Source organism: Dromaius novaehollandiae, chromosome W (genome assembly GCF_036370855.1).
Source record: "Dromaius novaehollandiae isolate bDroNov1 chromosome W, bDroNov1.hap1, whole genome shotgun sequence".
Classification (NCBI taxonomy): Eukaryota; Metazoa; Chordata; class Aves; order Casuariiformes; family Dromaiidae; genus Dromaius; species Dromaius novaehollandiae.
The window spans coordinates 8,015,436-8,035,920 of NC_088130.1; the positions used below are offsets into that span (position 1 = coordinate 8,015,436).

At 36.9% G+C, this 20,485-nt stretch overlaps 1 protein-coding gene across 6 annotated transcripts in view; it reads left to right on the top strand.

Moving 5' to 3' along the window:
• LOC135324452 (nuclear factor 1 B-type-like) overlaps positions 1–20,485 on the top strand; it is a 160,015-nt gene that overhangs the window by 101,252 nt on the left and 38,278 nt on the right. For all 6 annotated transcript variants that reach the window (XM_064500863.1, XM_064500862.1, XM_064500865.1 and 3 more), the window contains exons 4-8: positions 3,588–3,656; positions 5,836–5,956; positions 7,760–7,878; positions 15,996–16,127; positions 18,994–19,178. In XM_064500863.1, coding sequence (XP_064356933.1) covers positions 3,588–3,656; positions 5,836–5,956; positions 7,760–7,878; positions 15,996–16,127; positions 18,994–19,178 — 626 coding nt within the window. The remainder of the gene's footprint in view (positions 1–3,587; positions 3,657–5,835; positions 5,957–7,759; positions 7,879–15,995; positions 16,128–18,993; positions 19,179–20,485) is intronic.

Genomic DNA, 20,485 nt, shown 5'->3' on the forward strand with positions numbered 1-20,485 from the left:
TAATCATAACTCAGCTCTTGGATGCATAGCACAGGGATAGAGAGGAAGAAGTATAAGAACTGGAAATTATCTCAAGTTCCTCTTGTTCAAAGGAATTTTAGAATGGCTTGTTCAGAACTGCTGCTCAACTCTTGACCTATTTGCCTATTATCATTAATGACACCAGTCTGGTCTTTGTAGTATTGTTAGGAAAATGTATTTTTTTAGGAATGTCTTTTATGGTAAAAAAAAAAAAATAAAGAAGAGGAAAAATCTAGTGTTAGTTTACGGGTTTGGGAAGTGATCAATTGATTTTATGAAATTGCACTATGCAGCTTTTGGCAGGCAAATTCTTTTTATAGGATTCAGATTTTTTTTAAAAATGATAATTAAAGAAATGCATTTTGGAGAGTGTCATATTAGGTTTAAACAGCAAAGACAGCAATGTGTTATCATGACCATCAAAACATATAGTAAATTCTTTAAGAAGAATGAAGCAGCATTACAACAAAGTCTTATCAAATGCTTTAATTTCTGTACCAAGCAGTTTAGAAATACATATCAAGAATTTCAATTTAAATTTTCTTTAACATGTTAATGCAGGCAGCGCATTAGGGAACACTTGATCCAAAAAAAATTCCCAAAACAAAAAAACTCTATACAGAGTATTGCTGTATATCTTTTTCTTGCATGCAGTATAATAATGTGAATATGAATGTTAAGTCCTGTTCAGTAGGGAGATCAGCTTCCCAAGGTGAAAGGTCGTATCTTGAATCTTTGGTGCTCAATTGCTATGTACAGAATCTTACAGTTTATCTTTATCATATTTACAGTGCCTGTTTCTGCAACAAATTACAGTGATTTAATAACAGAACACTTTTTCTATTGCACAGCTAAAAGTCAAGAACTGTTCTATAACATATCCACCACAGTTTGACTTCTTAGCTAATTAAAACTGATGAACTCTACTGGTGCTGAAACTAAACATACTGTGTTTGTTTTCCTATACTCAAAGACATCATTGGAATCCACCATCCCTATTAGAATGTAAGGCTCAGAATGAAGTAGCTCAATGCCTGTAAAATAAAGTGTTTATGGTTGCTGTTTTTAACTCCATATCTTTTAGAATGTTTTGTCACATTAGATAAAGAAAAATCAGGCTTGTTGTTGTTAAGATCTGCATGTTTTCCTGCTCTTTCCTAATGCCAGGCAAAGCATTTATATATATCTATGGTTATGATTATTTGTAGCTCATCCACAGCAAAGGTGAAACCTGCAGGGTGAAAGATAGTGATCCATCAGTCTGCAATGTATGGCCATTTTTGTCTTTTGTGTGTGTGTGTGTCTGTAAATAGTGGTACCATGCAGTGGCAAAACCTGCTGCTGTTTTGCTATCACAAGGAGGAAACCTTGCTATTGCCCTTTACGTTATGTGGGTATCCTCAGTATTGCCAATGTGGAAAACTAAAAATTCATGAGAAGGCCCAAGATATTATATATAGAAAACTCCTTATAGGATTTTTTTCTCTAAATAAAATGAGCCTTAGGGCTTGTTTTCACTGCTGTGATAGTTTGAGTAATCTCAAACTATGTCATATTGGAGATGAAGAAGATGGCAGAGATCCCTGCAACATCCAGGTGAAAGAGAACTTGAAAGGAAAAAGTGGAAGACCTTGAGAGCTGTTAGAAATGAGAGGGGAGGAACATGAAAAGAAATAGATGAGAGAGAGGGGAAGCCTTACAAAGCTACTAATAAAAATATACAGTGATATCATATGACATCAACTTGAAGATGGAAACATCATGGCATTGTCAAAGCATTATTCAAAATAATTCCATAGACTCCATAGGTTTATGGCACTTTATATGTCTACTGCAGTTCCACTTACTAATTTAATGGCTTTTCAGCTCTGGAACGTTGATTTATAATTGGTCCTGTGGCTTTTGACAACATGAAATTATTTTCTTTTTAAGTGTGTCTTTTGTTCTTCTTCACATTGGCTTATAGGTGTAACAAATAGCATAACATGTTAGGGAAGGCTGCCAAGTTTGCACTCAGTCAAATATGTTCACATTTTTCAGCTTGCATTGTCAGATGTGCTGTTTATACATATGCTAGTAAATAATGTTAGAGATTCTGGGTGACTCAGCTCTGCAGGACTAGTAAGACTGAAAAGCAGCAAAAACTCCCTTCTCCCTCTCCCCTCCCTGCTTGCTCCAGAAAAGTAAGCATAGATTTCTCCAAATATACCTGAGGACAGATCTCTTAAGTGAAACGTACTATTCTTACAGTCACTCCTCTGATTATAGTGACACTATTCTGCTTAGTTATTTGAAGATATAACAATAGTTGCTAAAAGATACTTTAAGAGAAAAGTGTCGGGACATCATCTTTTCCATATTGATAAATATTCCAGTAGGTGCATTTACATTTTTATTTGTGTATTTATGATGCTAGTATTACTCATTCAAACATTTGGAATATAAGTTTGATAATTTTCAAAACAAAAAATAACTGTTAAATGAGAAAGGAGACTATATTTTACTTTATACAAACCACAGTAAGCAATGCTTAGTGTGCTGTCACACATGCATAGCGTACATGCGTATCCTCTTTGTAAAAGCAAATTCACAGTAATACTAGTGGAGCAGTGATGTGTACAACATATAGATCCCAATAATTCTAAAGATAAATGTACTGCATTCATACTTATAAAGACTATCATGTCATGTAATCTCAAATTTAGCCAAATCAGTTTATATAATAATTACAGATAGGAGACTTCCATGGAAGCCTTGGTTTCTCAATTGTCTATATAAAGGGTATGTAGCTACATTACTAGGATAGCCGATAATGAAATTGATCAATGTATGTTGTTACTTCACTGCACTACTCCAAAGTGTGTCTGAATTTCTGTGGCAGGGAAAGTAAATCACATCTGCTTATCTCAGAATACGTAAGCAGATACCAGAATAGTAAAACTATTAACTAGTAAAACCTGATTGCCTAAATGTAAATAACTAAATATATATATATTTCAGCATGTAAGTAAAAAAAAAAAAAAAACATTGAATAGTGAACAGCTATATTGCCCAGTCCCTGCTTTCATTGGCATCAACACTAAAATGCTCATCAGCCTCAGAGGTGAAGATTTAGTGTCTAAGGAGATAATGTGAAGTCACTACGAACAGGGCAAGAGTTAAGCCAAAAAGCTGTTCAGCAGAAATGAATTACTGACTATCCTATAATGAAATTGATTTCTCCAGTTGATAGTGTTCTTAGTTTAATACTGACATAAAAATTGAAAAGGAAAATAAAGGAACTGAATTTTATATTGTTTTTGGATGGCTACCTAGGAACTCATTATACTGCTTGTTAATTTTCATGGACATATTAAGGAATCTTTTTTTCCTACAGACTCTCAAATTCTTTTACACCTCTCTCTGAATTTCAGCTCTCATTTTATCCTGTGATCTGCTTTCAGTGTATTTTGGTCTAATTTTTGAACTTTCTATGTTTATACTGTTGTTAGATGCTGCATATATTTCTGTACATTTATTTATTTATTTTCTAATTATACTGATTATGGTATTGTGATCTTTTTCAGTGTACCTTGAAGATAGTTTTGTAAAATCTGGAGTGTTCAACGTGTCAGAACTTGTGAGGGTATCCAGAAGTAAGTTAACAATTACAAGACTACTAAAATAAAGTGAAGGTTTTCTATTAACTTGAATGGAGTTTGCTTTGGGCCCAAGGATGGGTAGAAAATGCTTATTGTTATGCAGAATTATGATAACTTTGAGCACAATATTACACTTTATCTTGCATGCATTTATAACACAAATAGAAGGCTTTCTTTGTCTCTTCAAATACAGAATGAAGTCTCTTATCTAAAGATTGAATGAATTTGTTGCATGTTCTCATGCACAACTTCATGGACTGATATGTCAATAATAGGTTTCATTACCTACAGTAAATTTATTTGTTGAGATTTCAACTTTTTCAGGTTATTCTGCACATCCTTGAATTCTGCAAGCCATCTGATTATTTTTTTCTCTTAGTTTGCTTTCTAATTCATAGCTCTTAAAGGAAAATTACATCATAGCAAGGATAGGGAGGATGACTAATGTATTATAGGCTAGTCTGTTTCTCCTATTTAGAGCCCTTGCTGTAATAATTGAGTTTTTAATTGCAGTAATTTGTTTTGGGATTGGAAAGAATATGAACACCAGCGCACACAAAGACACAAAAGATAGCATCATTTATAAATATCAAAGGTCAGGTAAAGTTTTTGTTGTAGACAAAAAGGACAATATTGTATATAAAATGAATATAGATGGGAAGATCTGTTTTGTTGACATCTAAGAATTTACAGTAATGCTATAGCATAAAAATAATGCATATTTTCAGTTGTCATTGCTTTTTCAGCACTTCCCCCCCCCTTTAGTACAAATGCTATTAATGTATTTTGCTTAAGATTTCATTAAGAAGCAAACAAAAACATTTGTAAGTGATATGTAGAAGCGTTTGCAGTGATATAATACATTGCCAAGATGATGACAATGGAATGGTCCAGGAAAACCTCTTTCATGATTGGATGAGGGCAAGAACAAAAATGAGACAGAACTCTCCAAATATATCTGTCCTAGATCTTACATGGGAGCTAATTCATACCAGGACGGGATGCTTAAGAAGTTTAATTAACTTAGTGAGGCTTAAGGTGTAAATCTCATTTAATTCACTATGGTCAGGAATTAACATTTAACAATTAAAATAATCTCTTTTTTTTTTGCTGCAGCAAAGTACTGAACATTGTGGTCCTGCAGTGTTAAGACGCAATGTTTTGTGTGTGTGTGTGTGTGTGTGTGTGTTTGCTCAAGATGTAGTTTTGCCATTCTGAGGAAGTTGAGGATTTGCATATGTGAAATTCAGATTTACTTGTAGTTGACAGATGTTTAAATACATTTTAAAGTATTTGACCATTTAAAAAAGAATCAATATTGTAGAGTACCTTATGAAATCATACCTTCTGCTGCTGTTACACATAATATACTTCTAATAATAAACTTTAAAGCATGTGGCTTCTGTGGGATTTCTTAACCATGCATTTTTTTGACCTCGGGCCACAATAGAGCTGTGTTTTCTCTGTCAGGAAAAACACAAACTTTCAGATATGTTACACAACATGCAATTATTCTTTTAAGTGCCAAAGGTAGTTAAAATGCACAATGTACAGAGTGAACAAAGGTAAATATACCACAACATATAATTTATTCTTGAAATGCTAAAATACACAGCACCTCTGTAAGGAGGTGAAGATAACACTGCATGTGTTAGGTGTACATAAACAAAGCAGCATCTCTGTCATTGGGTGAAAGAAAAAGGAAGCACTACAATATGGTCTCAGTGCAGAAGGCCTCTTTTAACACGAATAAGTAAACACGAATGCAGACCTGAATAAGAGTTTCTGTGTCTCCAAATTTGTTGCTTCCGGTTATATCAATTGCTCTAATAAAGGACATTAGCTCTCCCTATAAACCTTGCCTCATTTTGTAAATGTCCTTTTACAGAAGGCTTACCTTTGTATCATTTTTTGTCACTTCTTCACACTGAGACAATTATTGAGACAATAGATATGTATGTTAAGTCTGCATAACTATTAAGGGGTTTCTAGGGATGGGGGGAGCAAATTCATTTTTAAGATATGTAAACATTGATAGAACTTGGTTTCTGCAGGAGGCAGAAAATTAGATACATATAGTAACATCATGATGTTTTTTTCCAGTGCTAAAAATGAAAAGATGGTAAAAAGATTAGAGATTATCTTTGGCTCTTCTTAATGATGTATTTTTCAGCACCTATAACCCAGGGAACTGGTATGAACTTCCCAATTGGAGAGCTTCCGAGCCAGCCATATTACCATGACATGAACTCGGGTGTAAATCTACAGAGGTCACTGTCCTCTCCACCAAGCAGGTAAAAACATGAAATAAATACTGATATGAAGCCAACATTGATAGCGTGAGAAAAGCAATTCACAAATGCTATCAACAGCATAATGTTTTCTGAATTTTCATTGATTTTGTCAAGTAGGATATTTATATAGTCTATCATATATAGATAAGTAACTTAAGGAAAAAAACATCTTCCTGTAATTTGAAATGGTGACATAACTGTGTGTCATTAACATTGATATCACAAATAGCCCTTCTGTCAGGTTTTGAAATGATTACTAATGATCTATTAAGAAAAGTGTGTTACATATCCTGAAACTGCTACTCGGTAACAAAGAGATCTTACGGCTTGGAGAATACTAGAAGTGTTTAATGCTACTAGCTAATTTTATGCACAAAAGCTGTCTTTGAGGGCTTCTTCTTGGATTTCCTTCTTGATTGTTATGTTAGGACTGATATTGTTTCCTGTGGAATAGGTTTTAGCAACCAGGGCTAACCACAAGGGGTCTATATTCATAGCATCACCACTGCTTCCCTTTTAAGGGGAAGTACCCCAGCTCAGTGGAGAACAGGAGAAACATGTAAGATAGCCACAAACTGTCTTATTATTACCATTTTTTGAGGTTCTCCATATGTCTGGTACAGCAAGATTTGGCCTCAAGAGGCCACTTCTTCCCTGCTTCAGCACACTCTGCTCTCCCTCCCCCCCCCCCCCCTTCCTACAGACTCTGAGAAACATTCCTTTCATACTCTCAGGAGAGGCAAGCAATACCATAGAGCTGAAGAATCTGCTCTGCTCTCATTCCAACTCTAGAATGATGTGTTGTTACTCCTTGAAATCCCTTTGTTTTCTAAAGCTATCCTATAATACCATAATATCACAAATACTATGGAATCTCTCATACTGCAGGATTCTGCACCTTCAGTGAACCAGGAAGTATCTGAATAGTGAAACAGGATTTAGAAAAAATTTTGATTTTTAACAGGGCTAGAGTATTCTTCCACTAGCATTTAGTGTTTGAGTTATTTAGTTCACATCTCTGGTTTTAACTCCATTGTATTTTCAGCTTTACAGTTCACCTAGTACACTTAAAAAAGGATAGATTCATTCTTACAGTATTGTTTGATTTAAAAAAATCCACTGAATCCTTCATCCTGGTTTCCTTTTAGCAGTCTGCTTAGTATCTTCAGTATATATTATTAAGAAGAAACTTGCCTTTCCCCCACTATATTGAAATGTTGTCTTGTTTTATATAGTATGGCTAGAAATAGAGGCCTTTTGTTTTCAAATAAACTAATTTAAAATGAAGAGTCTTTGTTTCAGGGTAGCTATCTTTGAAAAGCTTAGAATTTTCACCTGGTGAAATATAGTAAAGTATACTTTTTCCCTTATTGACACATTTGGAAAAATTCCAGTCATACCTGGCTGACTTTATTATTAAGACCTCTTCAATGCTTTATTTTGCTTTCATGGATTCTCTACAGTGTTTAACATTCTCATGATACAACCTTTTTATAACAGGTCACAGGAATTGGATCCTTGGTTGTGCAACTGAATGCTGGTAGACTTAGAACCTATAGGGTTTTTGCATATCATCCATTTATGCCATATCCAAACTGTAAAGACATATGAAAAATGTAAGCGCACACCTGCACTAGTCATTATTATATAACATATGTAATATTTTAATACATCAGATTTGAAATTTGCAACTTTTGCTTTTTATGCCTGGATTACTTTCTGTTGAAATACTTGTTGAAATCCAAATGTACCACTACTAGCTGCATATCATATTTACTACCAAATCTTTCATTATTTCAACAGCAAGCGTTCCAAAACTATTTCCATAGATGAGAATATGGAGCCAAGCCCAACAGGAGACTTTTATCCTTCACCAAATTCACCAGTTGCTGGGAATCGGACATGGCATGAAAGAGATCAAGGTGAGTAATATGGGGCCATTTTGTCCCAAAGTATTGAAACATATAATAAATCTCCACATCTACTTTTCAGTTATTGCAATAAATGCTGCTTTTAAATGATGCTTTTTAAAGGAATCATGTTTTTTTCTATGTAGTATATATTTGTTGGGTTTTTTTTAATGTAATTAAAAAAACAACAATCAAAGGTGCATAGTATGAACAATCACATAGCTTTTTCCACCTGGTTGACTGCAATATTGTTATCAAAACATTTATTGCAAATGAAATAATCTATATTGCATATACTGTATAAAAGATCATTGCAGTGGGATTATGAGTAAAATATTTTGAGTAAAAAAAAAAGGTGTCTCCATACTTTGACTGAGACAGCACTAATTTATTCAGCTTTTGCCTTGGAATTTTACACTTATATAGACTTTTGTATGTGGCTTTAGTCCATACTGTATACCTATAGTGTGACTCAGAATAGGCCCAAGGCTTTCTCTAAAGAACCCTCATGTAGCTCTGGGGGACTACATCTGTATGCTAAAGTGTGTTGATATATATTTCTGTGTTTTGGGTAATCAGAAGCAAGTTTGTTTGGAGAAGAAACTTATGACTGCCAAAAGAGTAAATTTAATTTTCATAACTTTCTCTGATATTATCTTGATGTTTCATAAACCTTAATGTCAGTGTAGACTTTTCCCTCCTCTTTGTGATGTGAAAATATTCCAACATATAGGCATTTGTACACTGTGTTGTTTAGTGGGTCTTCTGTTTGAGGTTCTGTAGTTTTTTTGTAGAATCTATAAAATATGCAGCTTGGCATGTAAAAGTGAAACAGAGAAAAAGACATGCAGTTCCTTGCTTTGCTGCCCTTTGTGATGTTTGCCATACACAGTATTTGACTGCAGCAAAGTACTTTGAACAAGAGATTTGCCAATTGGTGTGCCATGTGACATTTATCCAGCAAGCTACTTGGATGACAAGCTGCTTCAGACTAAGGAAAAGGGTCTTTGCTTTGATGAGGAAATTGCCGAAAATCATGTCTCATTAGTATTTCCTAAGGTTCTTTGGAAGCAAACAGCAGTTTAAATAAAGGCTGACATAAGCACATTTTCCCTGCACCATTTTATCACATTAGAATTGATCAGAATTATTGCCTTGGGCTGTCTTGAACAGATAGACGTCTGGAGCACCATTTGTGCAAGCTGCCAATGATGATCAGGCTACGTATGCTATGCTTCGCAACAGCTTTCTTCTATCTTCCTTTGTAGACTGAATTAACTTGTTGGGTGAGGAGATGATCTAATCCTTCTTTATGTGATGCTTCAAAATTTATAAGATGCCACTGTTTGGGTGTGTACATACTTTACTTCCACAATAATATATGTAAGAATAATTTGCAATGGCACTGGAAATTTTTTAAAAATATAATCTCCTTTGTTAACATTTGAAGAGAATTCTAGGTAGCACAGGGCACTGTGTTATGATTAATGTCTAACTTTTGATAACTTTATCCAAATGCTTTGGGCATCTTTCTGCTCTTCATATATGTTTAGTAGCTTTCCAAAAGTCTACAAATAAATCACAGTGAAAACTATTTTATTTTCATTCTCAGTGCAATAAAGATTGTAATTTTACTCCTGAAACTCTGACACAGACTTAAGAACAAATATACCTATTTTTCTGACCTCTGTCAGTCACTTGTTATGTAATTATCACTATATAACTAAGCTATAGTAAGTAAACTATATATACTGATTTGGAAAAAAAACATTTTAAAAGGAGAATAATATATGTTGTCTTTTGTGTAAAAGCTACTCAGTCACTTCAACTCACTCAACTTTGTTTAAAGGTACTGTGTACTTTGCCTTTTTTTTTTTTTTTTGGTAACTGTTAATTCTCTAAAGAAATGTAACCTCTGTGTTTTCTTACTAGAACTATAAGCCTACCCTCTTGGTCAAGGAGACCACTGCAGTCTTTCTCCATAACCTATATACAAACAGCTTTTGTTCTGGCACCCCTGTAGGCTGAATTTGTTATTCTGTGAATAGGACATGAATGCTCCATCATGATGTCAGTGCATACAAGGGGAGAACAAGGTGGGGGTGTGGCTATCTGAATTACTTCACAATGCTAAGTACATTGTTTTAATAAAGAAGCTGCTACATGTATTTCAGCCATTCATTCTTTACAGTCGTGTTTTCTGTATATGACATTTTTTGTACTTCACTGTACTGTGCAATATAAATTAAAGTCATTGTTTTGAGGGGTAATGGTATTTTCTGGCAGTGCAGAATTTCATATTATTATCAGCAGCATTCACTTTGGTGAAGAAACAATCTTTTGTGCTAGAACTGTTTTTTGCATTTGCTTTGTAACTTATGCTGTCCTGTATATATACTGACTACAATTCTCGTGGCTCTAAAGTGGAAGCAGGAAAAATGGCAGTTTTAAAGCAAAATGCTAGGGTTATAATAGCCACAAACCTCCTTCTCGCCAGAATACTGAATCCAGGAATGCGTGACCTCCAAAACCCAAAAGTTCCTAAAAAAGCCTGCAATTCTTTTTTATCAGAAGGTGCCACAATATTTTGTATCTCTGTTAACACAGATTCTGGCACAGTTTTCCACCCTCCTATCCATCGAGTACCTAAAAATATAACTTCTTGACTTGGTCCTTGCCCTTTTGAGTCGGGAACGGTAATATTCAGTTCTTGTAAATGCTAGACAATAGCATTCATACTTTGGTGAACCATTTCCTCCTCTGGTCCTCCGATTAGAATGTCATCCATATATTGTAAAATTGTTACTTCAGTTGGGAGGATGACTGATTCTAGTTCTTTAGCTAAAATTGCATGGGCAACGGTGGGGCTATGTTTAAAGCCTTGGGGTAGGCAATTAAAGGGGTATTGTATGCCACCCCAAGTAAAAGCAAACTTTGGCTTGTCTTGCTCTTGTATTGGGATCATAAGGAACGTATCTTTTATATCTAACACTCCCATCCATGGAAAAGCACATTCATTTATTGTATTAACTATATCTACTATGCTAGGAACAGCAGCTGTTAAAGGACCAGTTGCTTTATTTAAAGCCCTACAGTCAACAGTCAGGCGCCATGTCCCATCTCTTTTTTTTAACAGGCCCTACTGGGCTGTTACATGGTGAATGTTTTTTTTCTATAATACCTTGTTGCTCTAATTGCTTGACTAATCCTGTCACAGGTTTTATAGCAGGAGCAGGTAGCTTATACTGAGGAATGTTAACTGGTTTGCTGCTGGGCAGGGGTAGGATTATATGTAGGAGATTCATAGGCTTAATCATATGGAGATTAATTTTTCCTGTAACTGGAGGACTACCACTTTCCCACTTACCCCAGCTATCTATCCAAGACTCTCCTTTCAGAATATCCATTCCCAAAATATTCATTTTGCCCAATAACAACAAGGGTCCTATGGTATGTCCATTGGACAATACTAATTTAGCCCGTACAACTGGATAGCTGTTAATTACACCATTAACGCCCACTACTGAAACTGCTTGTTTCTTTAAAGGAGCTTTGCCTTCATAGGTACGCTGATCTGTCATTGAAACCTGCGCTCCTGTATCAATCAAAAATGTTGTGGTATACTTATCATTTACAGTGACCAACATTTCTGGACTCTGGTTCCCTGTAGCTGCCTTGGTGGCTGTGACCTGGACAGCACAGCCGAGCCTGCTCCCCTATTCATTTGAATTGCTTTGTTCATTAACTGGGTCTGATAGCTGTGCTGGAGTTTCTCCTGCTAATTGTTTTAGCACTGCAGTTGGAAGACCATGCAGTTGCCACCTCATTAACCCTTTATCTAAGCATTTTCGCCATACACCACTGACTGCCTTCCTTAGACAGGCCGTCTGGAGAATTTTTGCCTTTAGCATTTCTTGATTGGAATCGAGGGCGAGCGGTGTTGTTGCTGGGTTTAACCGTTTGTATGGTCCTAATCTTTACCTTTGAGCCTGACGTTTCATATAAGGGTAAAGCAGACAGCATCTGCTACAGAACTGTCTGCCACTGAGTATCTGCATTTATTCCTGTCATTGTAGAGAGGGCAAGCGGTTTAAGCGCTGCAGTTGCTCCTTTAACTACAGGACGCATACCCCCCCCCCCCCCCGAGTGGCATGGGATTGCCAAGGGTTAATATTTGGGGGTTGTCTGGTCTGACCTACAGGCTCTGGTCTATCCAGCATGTCCAAGAGAGCAGATTTTAGCATGGCAGTTTGTAACTCCTGAGCACTCTCCCACAACCATTTCCTCTTCCCACCCCTCTCGCTGGCGGGGAGCCGCCTGGCCCAGCGCGCAGCCCCACAGCGAGTCAGCTTGCTGCGGTGTAGGGGTTTGTAGGAGAATCCCCGGTCCTAATATGAAACTTTGAGCCTCATCCATGGTGAGGGCAACCTGATTTGCTCCTTTTCCCCATATATGGGTCATCCATTCTAGGGGTGTATCTGTGGGCTTAGCCAAAAACTTAGTTTGGAGATCAGTTAATGCCAAGGAAGTAAAACCTCTCGCAGTTGTCCGAGGGGGTGCATCTCCTGTTTGCTCGGTTTTTATCATGGGAGCAACTACCTTCATGTTATTTCTTTCTCCCATGTCATCTGAATCAAGGGGATCATAGGGTTGTGAGGTATAAATGGCTTCCTCTTCTAAGGGTGTTCACTCCAGGGATGGGATAAAGGTGAAGAAGGCTTCGAAGAGATTGTTGATCTTATGATGTGCTGACAGTATGTTGACCTATTATTTTCATGTTTTGTATTAAACTCTCTCTCTCTGGCTATTTGTCAGAGTCCAGTACTCTCTGACCAGGTTCTTTTAGCTATTCCACACATACAGAGAGTGCAATGTTTAATATAAAAGTTTACTTTGAAGATATTTGATGTTACACGGGATTTTGGATTTAGCAGAGTGATACAGCAATATACTGAAATCACAATACAAGTGTACGCTTATACAGTTCAATCACAATACCAGTGTGATTGCCATTACCGGTCTCTATAATATGCTCACCGTCACGACGCTGGGCGTCCCCATATGCCAGGAAGGAATATGTGGGTTGAAGCCAGCTCAAGCCCGTTGCTCTCTTCGAAATTCCTTTGGTAGTTGTTGAGATTTTATACTCTGTGTTGGGCTGAGCCACCTATACACTTCCCTCATGCTGGTCTGGCTAATCTCAGGGAGACATTTACACCTAGTCCAATTAACGGCTATAGCTGCTTATCTAAAACAAAGGTCACCCTCCGGTCCCCTTTGTGTTGAGATAAGGTCAGTTCTCTGTGGAGGATTAACGAGCCGCATCCTACACTATTCCTGAGCTTCACGGGGCACCTCGCCCTCTGAGCCTTCTCCCATTGTAGGGGTTATTGGTCGGTCACGCTGTTTTAACAACCTTGAGCTACTAATGGGCAAAAATACTCTTTGGCTGGAGGAAATGTCATCAAATTACCTGACTGTTGGTGTTCCCTGACACATTTCTGTGTGACCATCATAGTTCTCTTACCTTTTTGAATAGGATAAACCATGGTGACCACCTTTGCTTATTTGTTGTAATTCTATGCTGGTATATAACTTATTAGAGGGAAAAAAAGTACTTTAAAGTGTTTACTTTATTGAAAGTGATTAGGTTAAAAAAAGCTGCATCACAAGGTTATGCATCTGGATTGCTACAGAGTTCACAAGCAAACCTAGGTCACCTTTAAACTGAGTGTCCCAGAATTGTGTCTCACATTGGAGTCCAACAGCTGTTCAAAGTATGCAGTTTAGAGTAGAAACATATCAGACATGTCTGTGTTGGCTCTGCCAGGCAAACACCATAAATGACAATATTCACTGTTGCCAATTAAGTGAACAAATGCACTGCTGGAATGGATGGCATGATTTGGCCTTTGCAGAGGTCAAGGAAGGCAGAGATAGCATTCACATTGCTCTTGCCTGATCATTTTCCATTGGTTGCTCACTGTCAAGAACCATGGGAGAAGAGCCCACCTTTTCCACTCAAGTGAATCCCTCCTCTTGCCCTGTTAACCCACTTTCCACTGTCCCTACCTTTTGTGAGTGTTTTGCTTCCTTTAATTCCTCCAAAGCTGATATCTTAGTGCTGTTCCATTGCTTATTTGTTCAGTCGTCTGCCATGGTGATTGATACAGTTTATTGCTTGGCAGAGCAGTTGTCTTTTTGTGGGTGATCATCAATTTGTAAAGGCTGCAAAGAAAGAAGGAAAGGAAGAACTTTTTCCCTTCATGAGAGAAAACATTTAGGATGAGAGCGCTCTTTAAGTCATCAAACAGTAGGACAATGCCTACAAGCTGAAGCCAGACAAATTCAAATGAAAACAATTGGCACTTTTTTAGCATGCATGTTATTATTAAGGACCAAACAAGGAAAGTGATGGATTCTTCAATTCTCATCTGGATATCAAAATTGGATCCTTTCTGGAAGCTGTGCTTCCATCAAGCACAAAAAATATATTGGTCTCAAAACAGGGATACTTGGGTGCAATTAACTACCTGTGACATACTGGAGTTCAGATGATCTGATATCATGCTGTGAGCATGTGTTCTCAGGACCTTTGGTTGATATTTGTTTGTGCACTAGCAGAGCTTCAATTCCTTCTGTTGCTGGCTTTGTGTGTTATTGCTGAGGACTGGCTTAATGATAGGAAATTGCAAAGGAAAGGTAAACTTGATAATAGTAGTAGTGGTAGGAACAGGAATTATTGGGAGACTTAATTTTTAGTCCATTTAATTCTTTGAATATATAAATAGTTTTTGGCATTGAAAGTAAATGCACTGAAGGATATTGGTCTCTAGCTTTCACTTTCAAAATGAACTGTACACCTTAGCCAAGTTTAGTACTTTAGTTCAAATTGAACTTTAGGTTCTTGTAATATTTGAATGCTTGTAAGATGTCTTCTTAAACAGAAATCGACACTTCCAAAGTTTTTTTTATATTAAAATTGGAATTAATTTTTAAATTTAGTTGTTTTAGTAATCTACTGGAAGAGCAAAGTGTTTCTTGAATCTTTATCCAGGCTTAGTTTTCTCCAACAATATTTCCTTGTTTCTTTTCCAATCAAAAAGCTTACACTTTAGGTGAACTTTGTGTGTGTGTGTGCGCTGAGGACTGAAAACGATTCCTTGCAAAGCTCAATAATATATTTTCTAGAGCAACCAGATATGGTTGTTCAAGGGAAACCAAAATCACTCCCTGCTAAGCTGAAGGTTATGTGATGATTTGCTCTTGACATCCTTGAAGCCAGAATTGCTCCTTTAGTATCCTTGCCATATTCTCCTATCTGATCTGCTTATACCAATAGATATTGTATAGCTGTGCTTTGTGCTGCTACAGGAAAACTGAAATGACCTCATGTCATATTACTTAAGAACTTTGGCTGAAATTTCTTTGTGGAAGAGCTTATGTCAAGTTCCTCCTATTATTGGCTTCCTTGTTGTAGAGGAAGGGGCGAACTTCCCAATGGCAATACTGGGAAGGGACAGAAATTATTGGGAGGGGTATTTCAATGCACGAGACTATTTATATTGTGCGTTTTTTTTCCTGGGACTTTCACAAGGGCTGGATTACCTGGAGGCTTCTGAAGACTTTGTGCTTTCTTTTGGGGTAAATAAAGTAAGGGTCATTCTTGTCTTATTTTTTCTTCTGAGTTTTGTTTCAGGATATCCATTCCCAGAATATTCATTTTGCCCAATAACAACAAGGGTCCTATGGTACGTCCATTGGACAATATAAATACCATAAAATGGAATGTGTATGGCAATTACCCTACATACCTGAGTGTAGGTGTTCCATTAAACAGTGCAATAAAGAATATGTGGCTGTTTAAGGAGCAGATAATGTTGTGATGTTCTGTAAGGCTTACTGTTTGGCTTGTCTGGTATGAAAGGGATGTAGGGGTTTTTTTTGTGTAGGACAAAGAGCAGTGGAATAATATTCATTCATGTGTTGGAAAGCAATAGTTGGCTCACCAAACGTTTTTATAAAAGACCTGTAAACATAAATATTTTCAGTTTACAAAATTATTTGTCCTGAAGTGTAACGTTGGGCTTCTAGGCTAATTTGAATGTTACACTGTCTTTCCATTTCAGATATGTCTTCTCCTACAATGAAGAAACCTGAAAAGCCTTTGTTTAGTCCTACATCTCCCCAGGATTCTTCACCAAGACTGAACACTTTTCCCCAGCATCACCATCCAGGAATCCCAGGAGTTGCACACAGTGGTGAGGACTATGGAGGAGGAAGACATACCTCCCTATTTATTTGGTCTCTTTTGATGCAGTTTTTGCAGCTTTTCTTAGTGACTCAATCTCATATTACTATATAATTGATGAGAGTGGAAAGGGAATTAAGTAAGTGTGTTGCAGATTTTGTGGTTTCCTTGCAGGACTCCTCATTAAATATAGCTTGACTGTTTCAAGTCACTGGAAAGGACTAAAATAAGCCAGTGAATAAAATAAGCCAACTGCATGAAGAAATTGACAGAGGAAAAATCCTCCTAAATCTTTCCTCCTCCATTTGTATCCTTTTTTTATTGTTGTTACTATGAATGTATTATATTACATACCTTAATAGGTAAGATTTCACTCAGTTTCATACCCAGTAGAAGTCATAATCATACTGAATATGTGAAAGTGAAATAGATACCAAGGTTTCTTTTAGACAATCTGTCTAGAGAGTATTGATATTTTTCACCAACTACTTCCTAAAATCTATAGTCAAACTTTCTTTGATTTTATGTGCGATTTGCATGCAGAGATTAAAGGGTGAGGAAGGTACTTGAATTGTGATGGTTTGTCAAGTTAAAGAATAATAGGGAATTTCCAGCACATGGTTTGTTTATTTTATAAAACACGACCTCTTAATTCCCTAGATTAGTATTTGGCACTCAGATTTCTCCTCTCAGTGTTTCTCCTCACATTTCTTGAGCACAGTTGGATAACGTAAGGAGGAAAGCAGATTTGAGCCTTTTTTTTTCCCCATATTTAACATGTAGCTCTGCTCTGAAAAGTTTCTCTTTTGTAATGTTTCTTCATTATGATTTCAAGTTACTGTCTTTCAATTTAGAAGTAAATAATTCCTCCCCTCTCCCCCAACATCCACTCATTCCATAATATTAAAATCAGTCCGAACTCATTCTGGTTTGTGTAAGGATTCCACAATCAGAAATTACTTAATCACATCAGATGATGCACGCACCAGAACAGATAGATTTCAGCTCACTTGTGTTTATTTTGCATAGCTCCCATATGTCAGTCACTGTGATTCAGATGAGACAAACCTGTCAAGAAAGAAACTCACATAATTATTTTTTGACCCTAATCTCAATTGTGTGTATACCCTTATATTTACTTTAGTGTATAATATTTAGATGTAACATATTTAAGTGACAAGATACAATCATAGCCTATATGGTAATTCTGTAGATGAACTAGTTACTTGCCAAAAAGCCTGATTTCCATCCTGGGTACCCTATTCTATTATCTCAGTGAGCAGCGGTTGAGATTTGCAAGGTTCCAATGACAAAGTACAACAATTTGGAAACATTCCTGCTGCCTTACTTGTTCCCATCTCAAAAACTGCAAATAAATAGTTTAAAAATTGGACCAAAAAACAGAAGATAGGAGAGGTGAGCTGCCAGGCCAGTTTTGGTGTATTGTTGTGGTATGCTTGTGCTGATACAGTATAGAATTATAACATAAAAGCAGTGAGCAATTTTAAGAATAACTTTGTTATACAGATCTCATTTTATACCCTCCCACTAATGGATCAATGACATTTTTTTCTCCACTTCCATTGTACTGTTTCTCCCTTTTAATAAGACACAGAATAAGTGCCCTCTAGATGTGTAATAAGGGCAGCATGTAGATTACTACATAGTGTAACAGAGTAACATTGTCCAATTCTAACTTGACAACTCATCAGTAGCAGGGCATTCTATACATTCCTTTCCCATGAAAATATTGTTGGTTGTTTTGACATATAGTCTATAGATAGAGAAGTCTGTTTTATGGGGAACAGGAAGAAAGAAAATGCAGAGGAAAAGGTGTATAGGATAGATCCCTTTTTGTTTGCCAGAAACGTTTTCATTGGATGGAATGGTTTCCCAGGCCCTGAAGTAGAGCATTCATTAGCACTTTTGTCAGGGAACAGCAAGGGCTGGCTGCTCCCTAAGGGACAGGGAGCTAAGCACGATAACATGGCCAGCAGGACAGGAGCCTCACCAGCCAGGGCCCAGCCCCACAGTACCCGAGCAAGGTGAGCAGGGCAGGCCCAGAAACGGTAGCCAGGGTCAACCAAGTGTCCAAGCCAGGAACTCAGTCTGCAGGTCAGGACCTAGATCAACAAGGTCCATAGCCAGACATAAACATGGCTATAGCTGAGCTAGAGATCTACAATATAGCTCAAGCAGGGACTGAAGGCCCAGGCCTGAGCTGAAATGGGGCTCCTGGGCCCATGGGCAGGTGATGTGGGTGGAGGCTCCAGGTGAGGCTGGTCAGGGCCATTAAGGCCTATTAGCACACTCAGGGCCCTGACAGTTTTCATAATGTTCAGCTAATTATTCATGGCATTATTGTTTAATAATTATTGCCCTGAGGCTGCATGAAGCAGGTAGAGTACAGTACAGCAAGGAATCACTGTCTGTTTCCTAGGACTTGGTGACTTTTCTCTCTGTTGGATTGCTGTGGCCAAAAATATAGGCTTTACTTTATTTAGCAATGTATTTATTTTATTAATTTGGGCTCCAGGGAGGAAAAATTTATAACTGGAATATGTTTTCTGCTGAAGTATCATTATTACATTTAAATAAAAATGAAATCAAAAGATGGCATAATCCATAAAACAAAAAATATAGTTTATAAATAATATTTATGAATAAAATAATATTTATGAATTTGGAATAATAGCCCTTTCCATTCTCTGAGATGCTGTGAGGGGAGGACACAAAAGTTTGTGTAAAGATAGCATGAAGCAGAAGTACATTGTGCTGGTTTATAACTGACTTTTTATTTTTCTTGCTGTAATACAGAGATGAAGAATTTTACAAGAAACAAGATGCAAAATAATTTTTATTTTATTTTTTTCTAGTCATCTCAACTAGAACTCCACCTCCACCTTCACCATTGCCATTTCCAGCACAAGCTATTCTCCCTCCTGCCCCATCTACCTACTTCTCTCATCCGACGATCAGATATCCTCCCCACCTAAATCCTCAGGATACTCTGAAGAATTATGTACCTTCTTATGATCCATCCAGTCCTCAGACTAGCCAGGTACTGTAAAATAACATGAACACTCCAAAAGAAATCCTATGAAGAATGTGTATTTTGTAGAGTGTTTAGACCTGATATCTCACTATTTCTGGTACCAGGGCAACCTGGAAGTTAGAATATAGGTGATTTAGCAAGTTTTACAATTAGACATGGATACATAAATGGGGTTGTTTGCTGGAGCAGATTAGTCCTATTCACTCATTGTTGCTCTGTCAAGCATAATAAAAATACTTGTATTGAATGATCTATCCACACTAACAAAACAGGTCCTAATCCCGCACTCCTCTTGCAAACAAAACTCTTCAGTGGCAGTTCTATATGCAACAGGGCTACCGGAGTGATAGGAAACTCCAGTAAGCCTAATGCTAAAAGTCACTGTAATTCTCACCTTTGGTTTACATGCTAGAACACAGATGAAGCTCCTGCTGCAGAGAAGAGCAAGGAACGTGTTAAAATAAACACTCACAGAAACACACAAAACAATATGCAGGTATATTTATAAACCAACAATTAAGATAAAATCTGGCAGGATAATGCTTGCAATGCTTTATAGATACTTGACAATTCTTTGCACAGATGAAAAAACATTTCAGTAATGAGTATGACACAAACCCACAGATTTGTTTCTTTATTTTGTAAAGAACATGCAATAACAATTGTGTTCCTGGCTGCTATACTGATTCAAACTTGTTTCTGATGTGGGAAATTATTGTGGTTTTCATTAGAAAAGTAATCTGTAAAGGACTATGTGCAAGACTGCTTTTCATGATAGAATCAGCACATAGCATTAACATGTGATCTGCATTATAGGACAAACTGCAGTTGAGCCTTGGTCTGTCAACACTTGAAATATTTCCAGTGTCAGTGTAATGTAATCTTTGATGCTTGGTTTGGTTTCTAGGTTTGCTGCCTTGTCTGAAATGCTCCTATGCAGTCCTATAACTTGTACTGTAGTATGTTTTAGGGGGATACTTGGGAATATGCACTGAAGCGACAGTGTAACTTGCTCAGGTTTCCCTGCTCCCAAGAATTAGTCTTTTTTGAAAAGATCATATTATCAGCTTCGATAAACATAAAGGGATTGTCATTATAAACATATTTAGCACAACTGACAGGCCCTTCAGTGAGCATTTCAGGCATGATAGCAATAGAACTTCATACTGAATCAATGTTTCAATGTTGAATAACAGATAAGGTCCTTCTGGGCCGTTCAAAAAGTCATTGTGGTTATTGGGCACCAATTGGCTAATGTTCTGATCCAGCTGCATAACTTTGTACATATTTTAAAAATGTGTTGATCTGTAAAG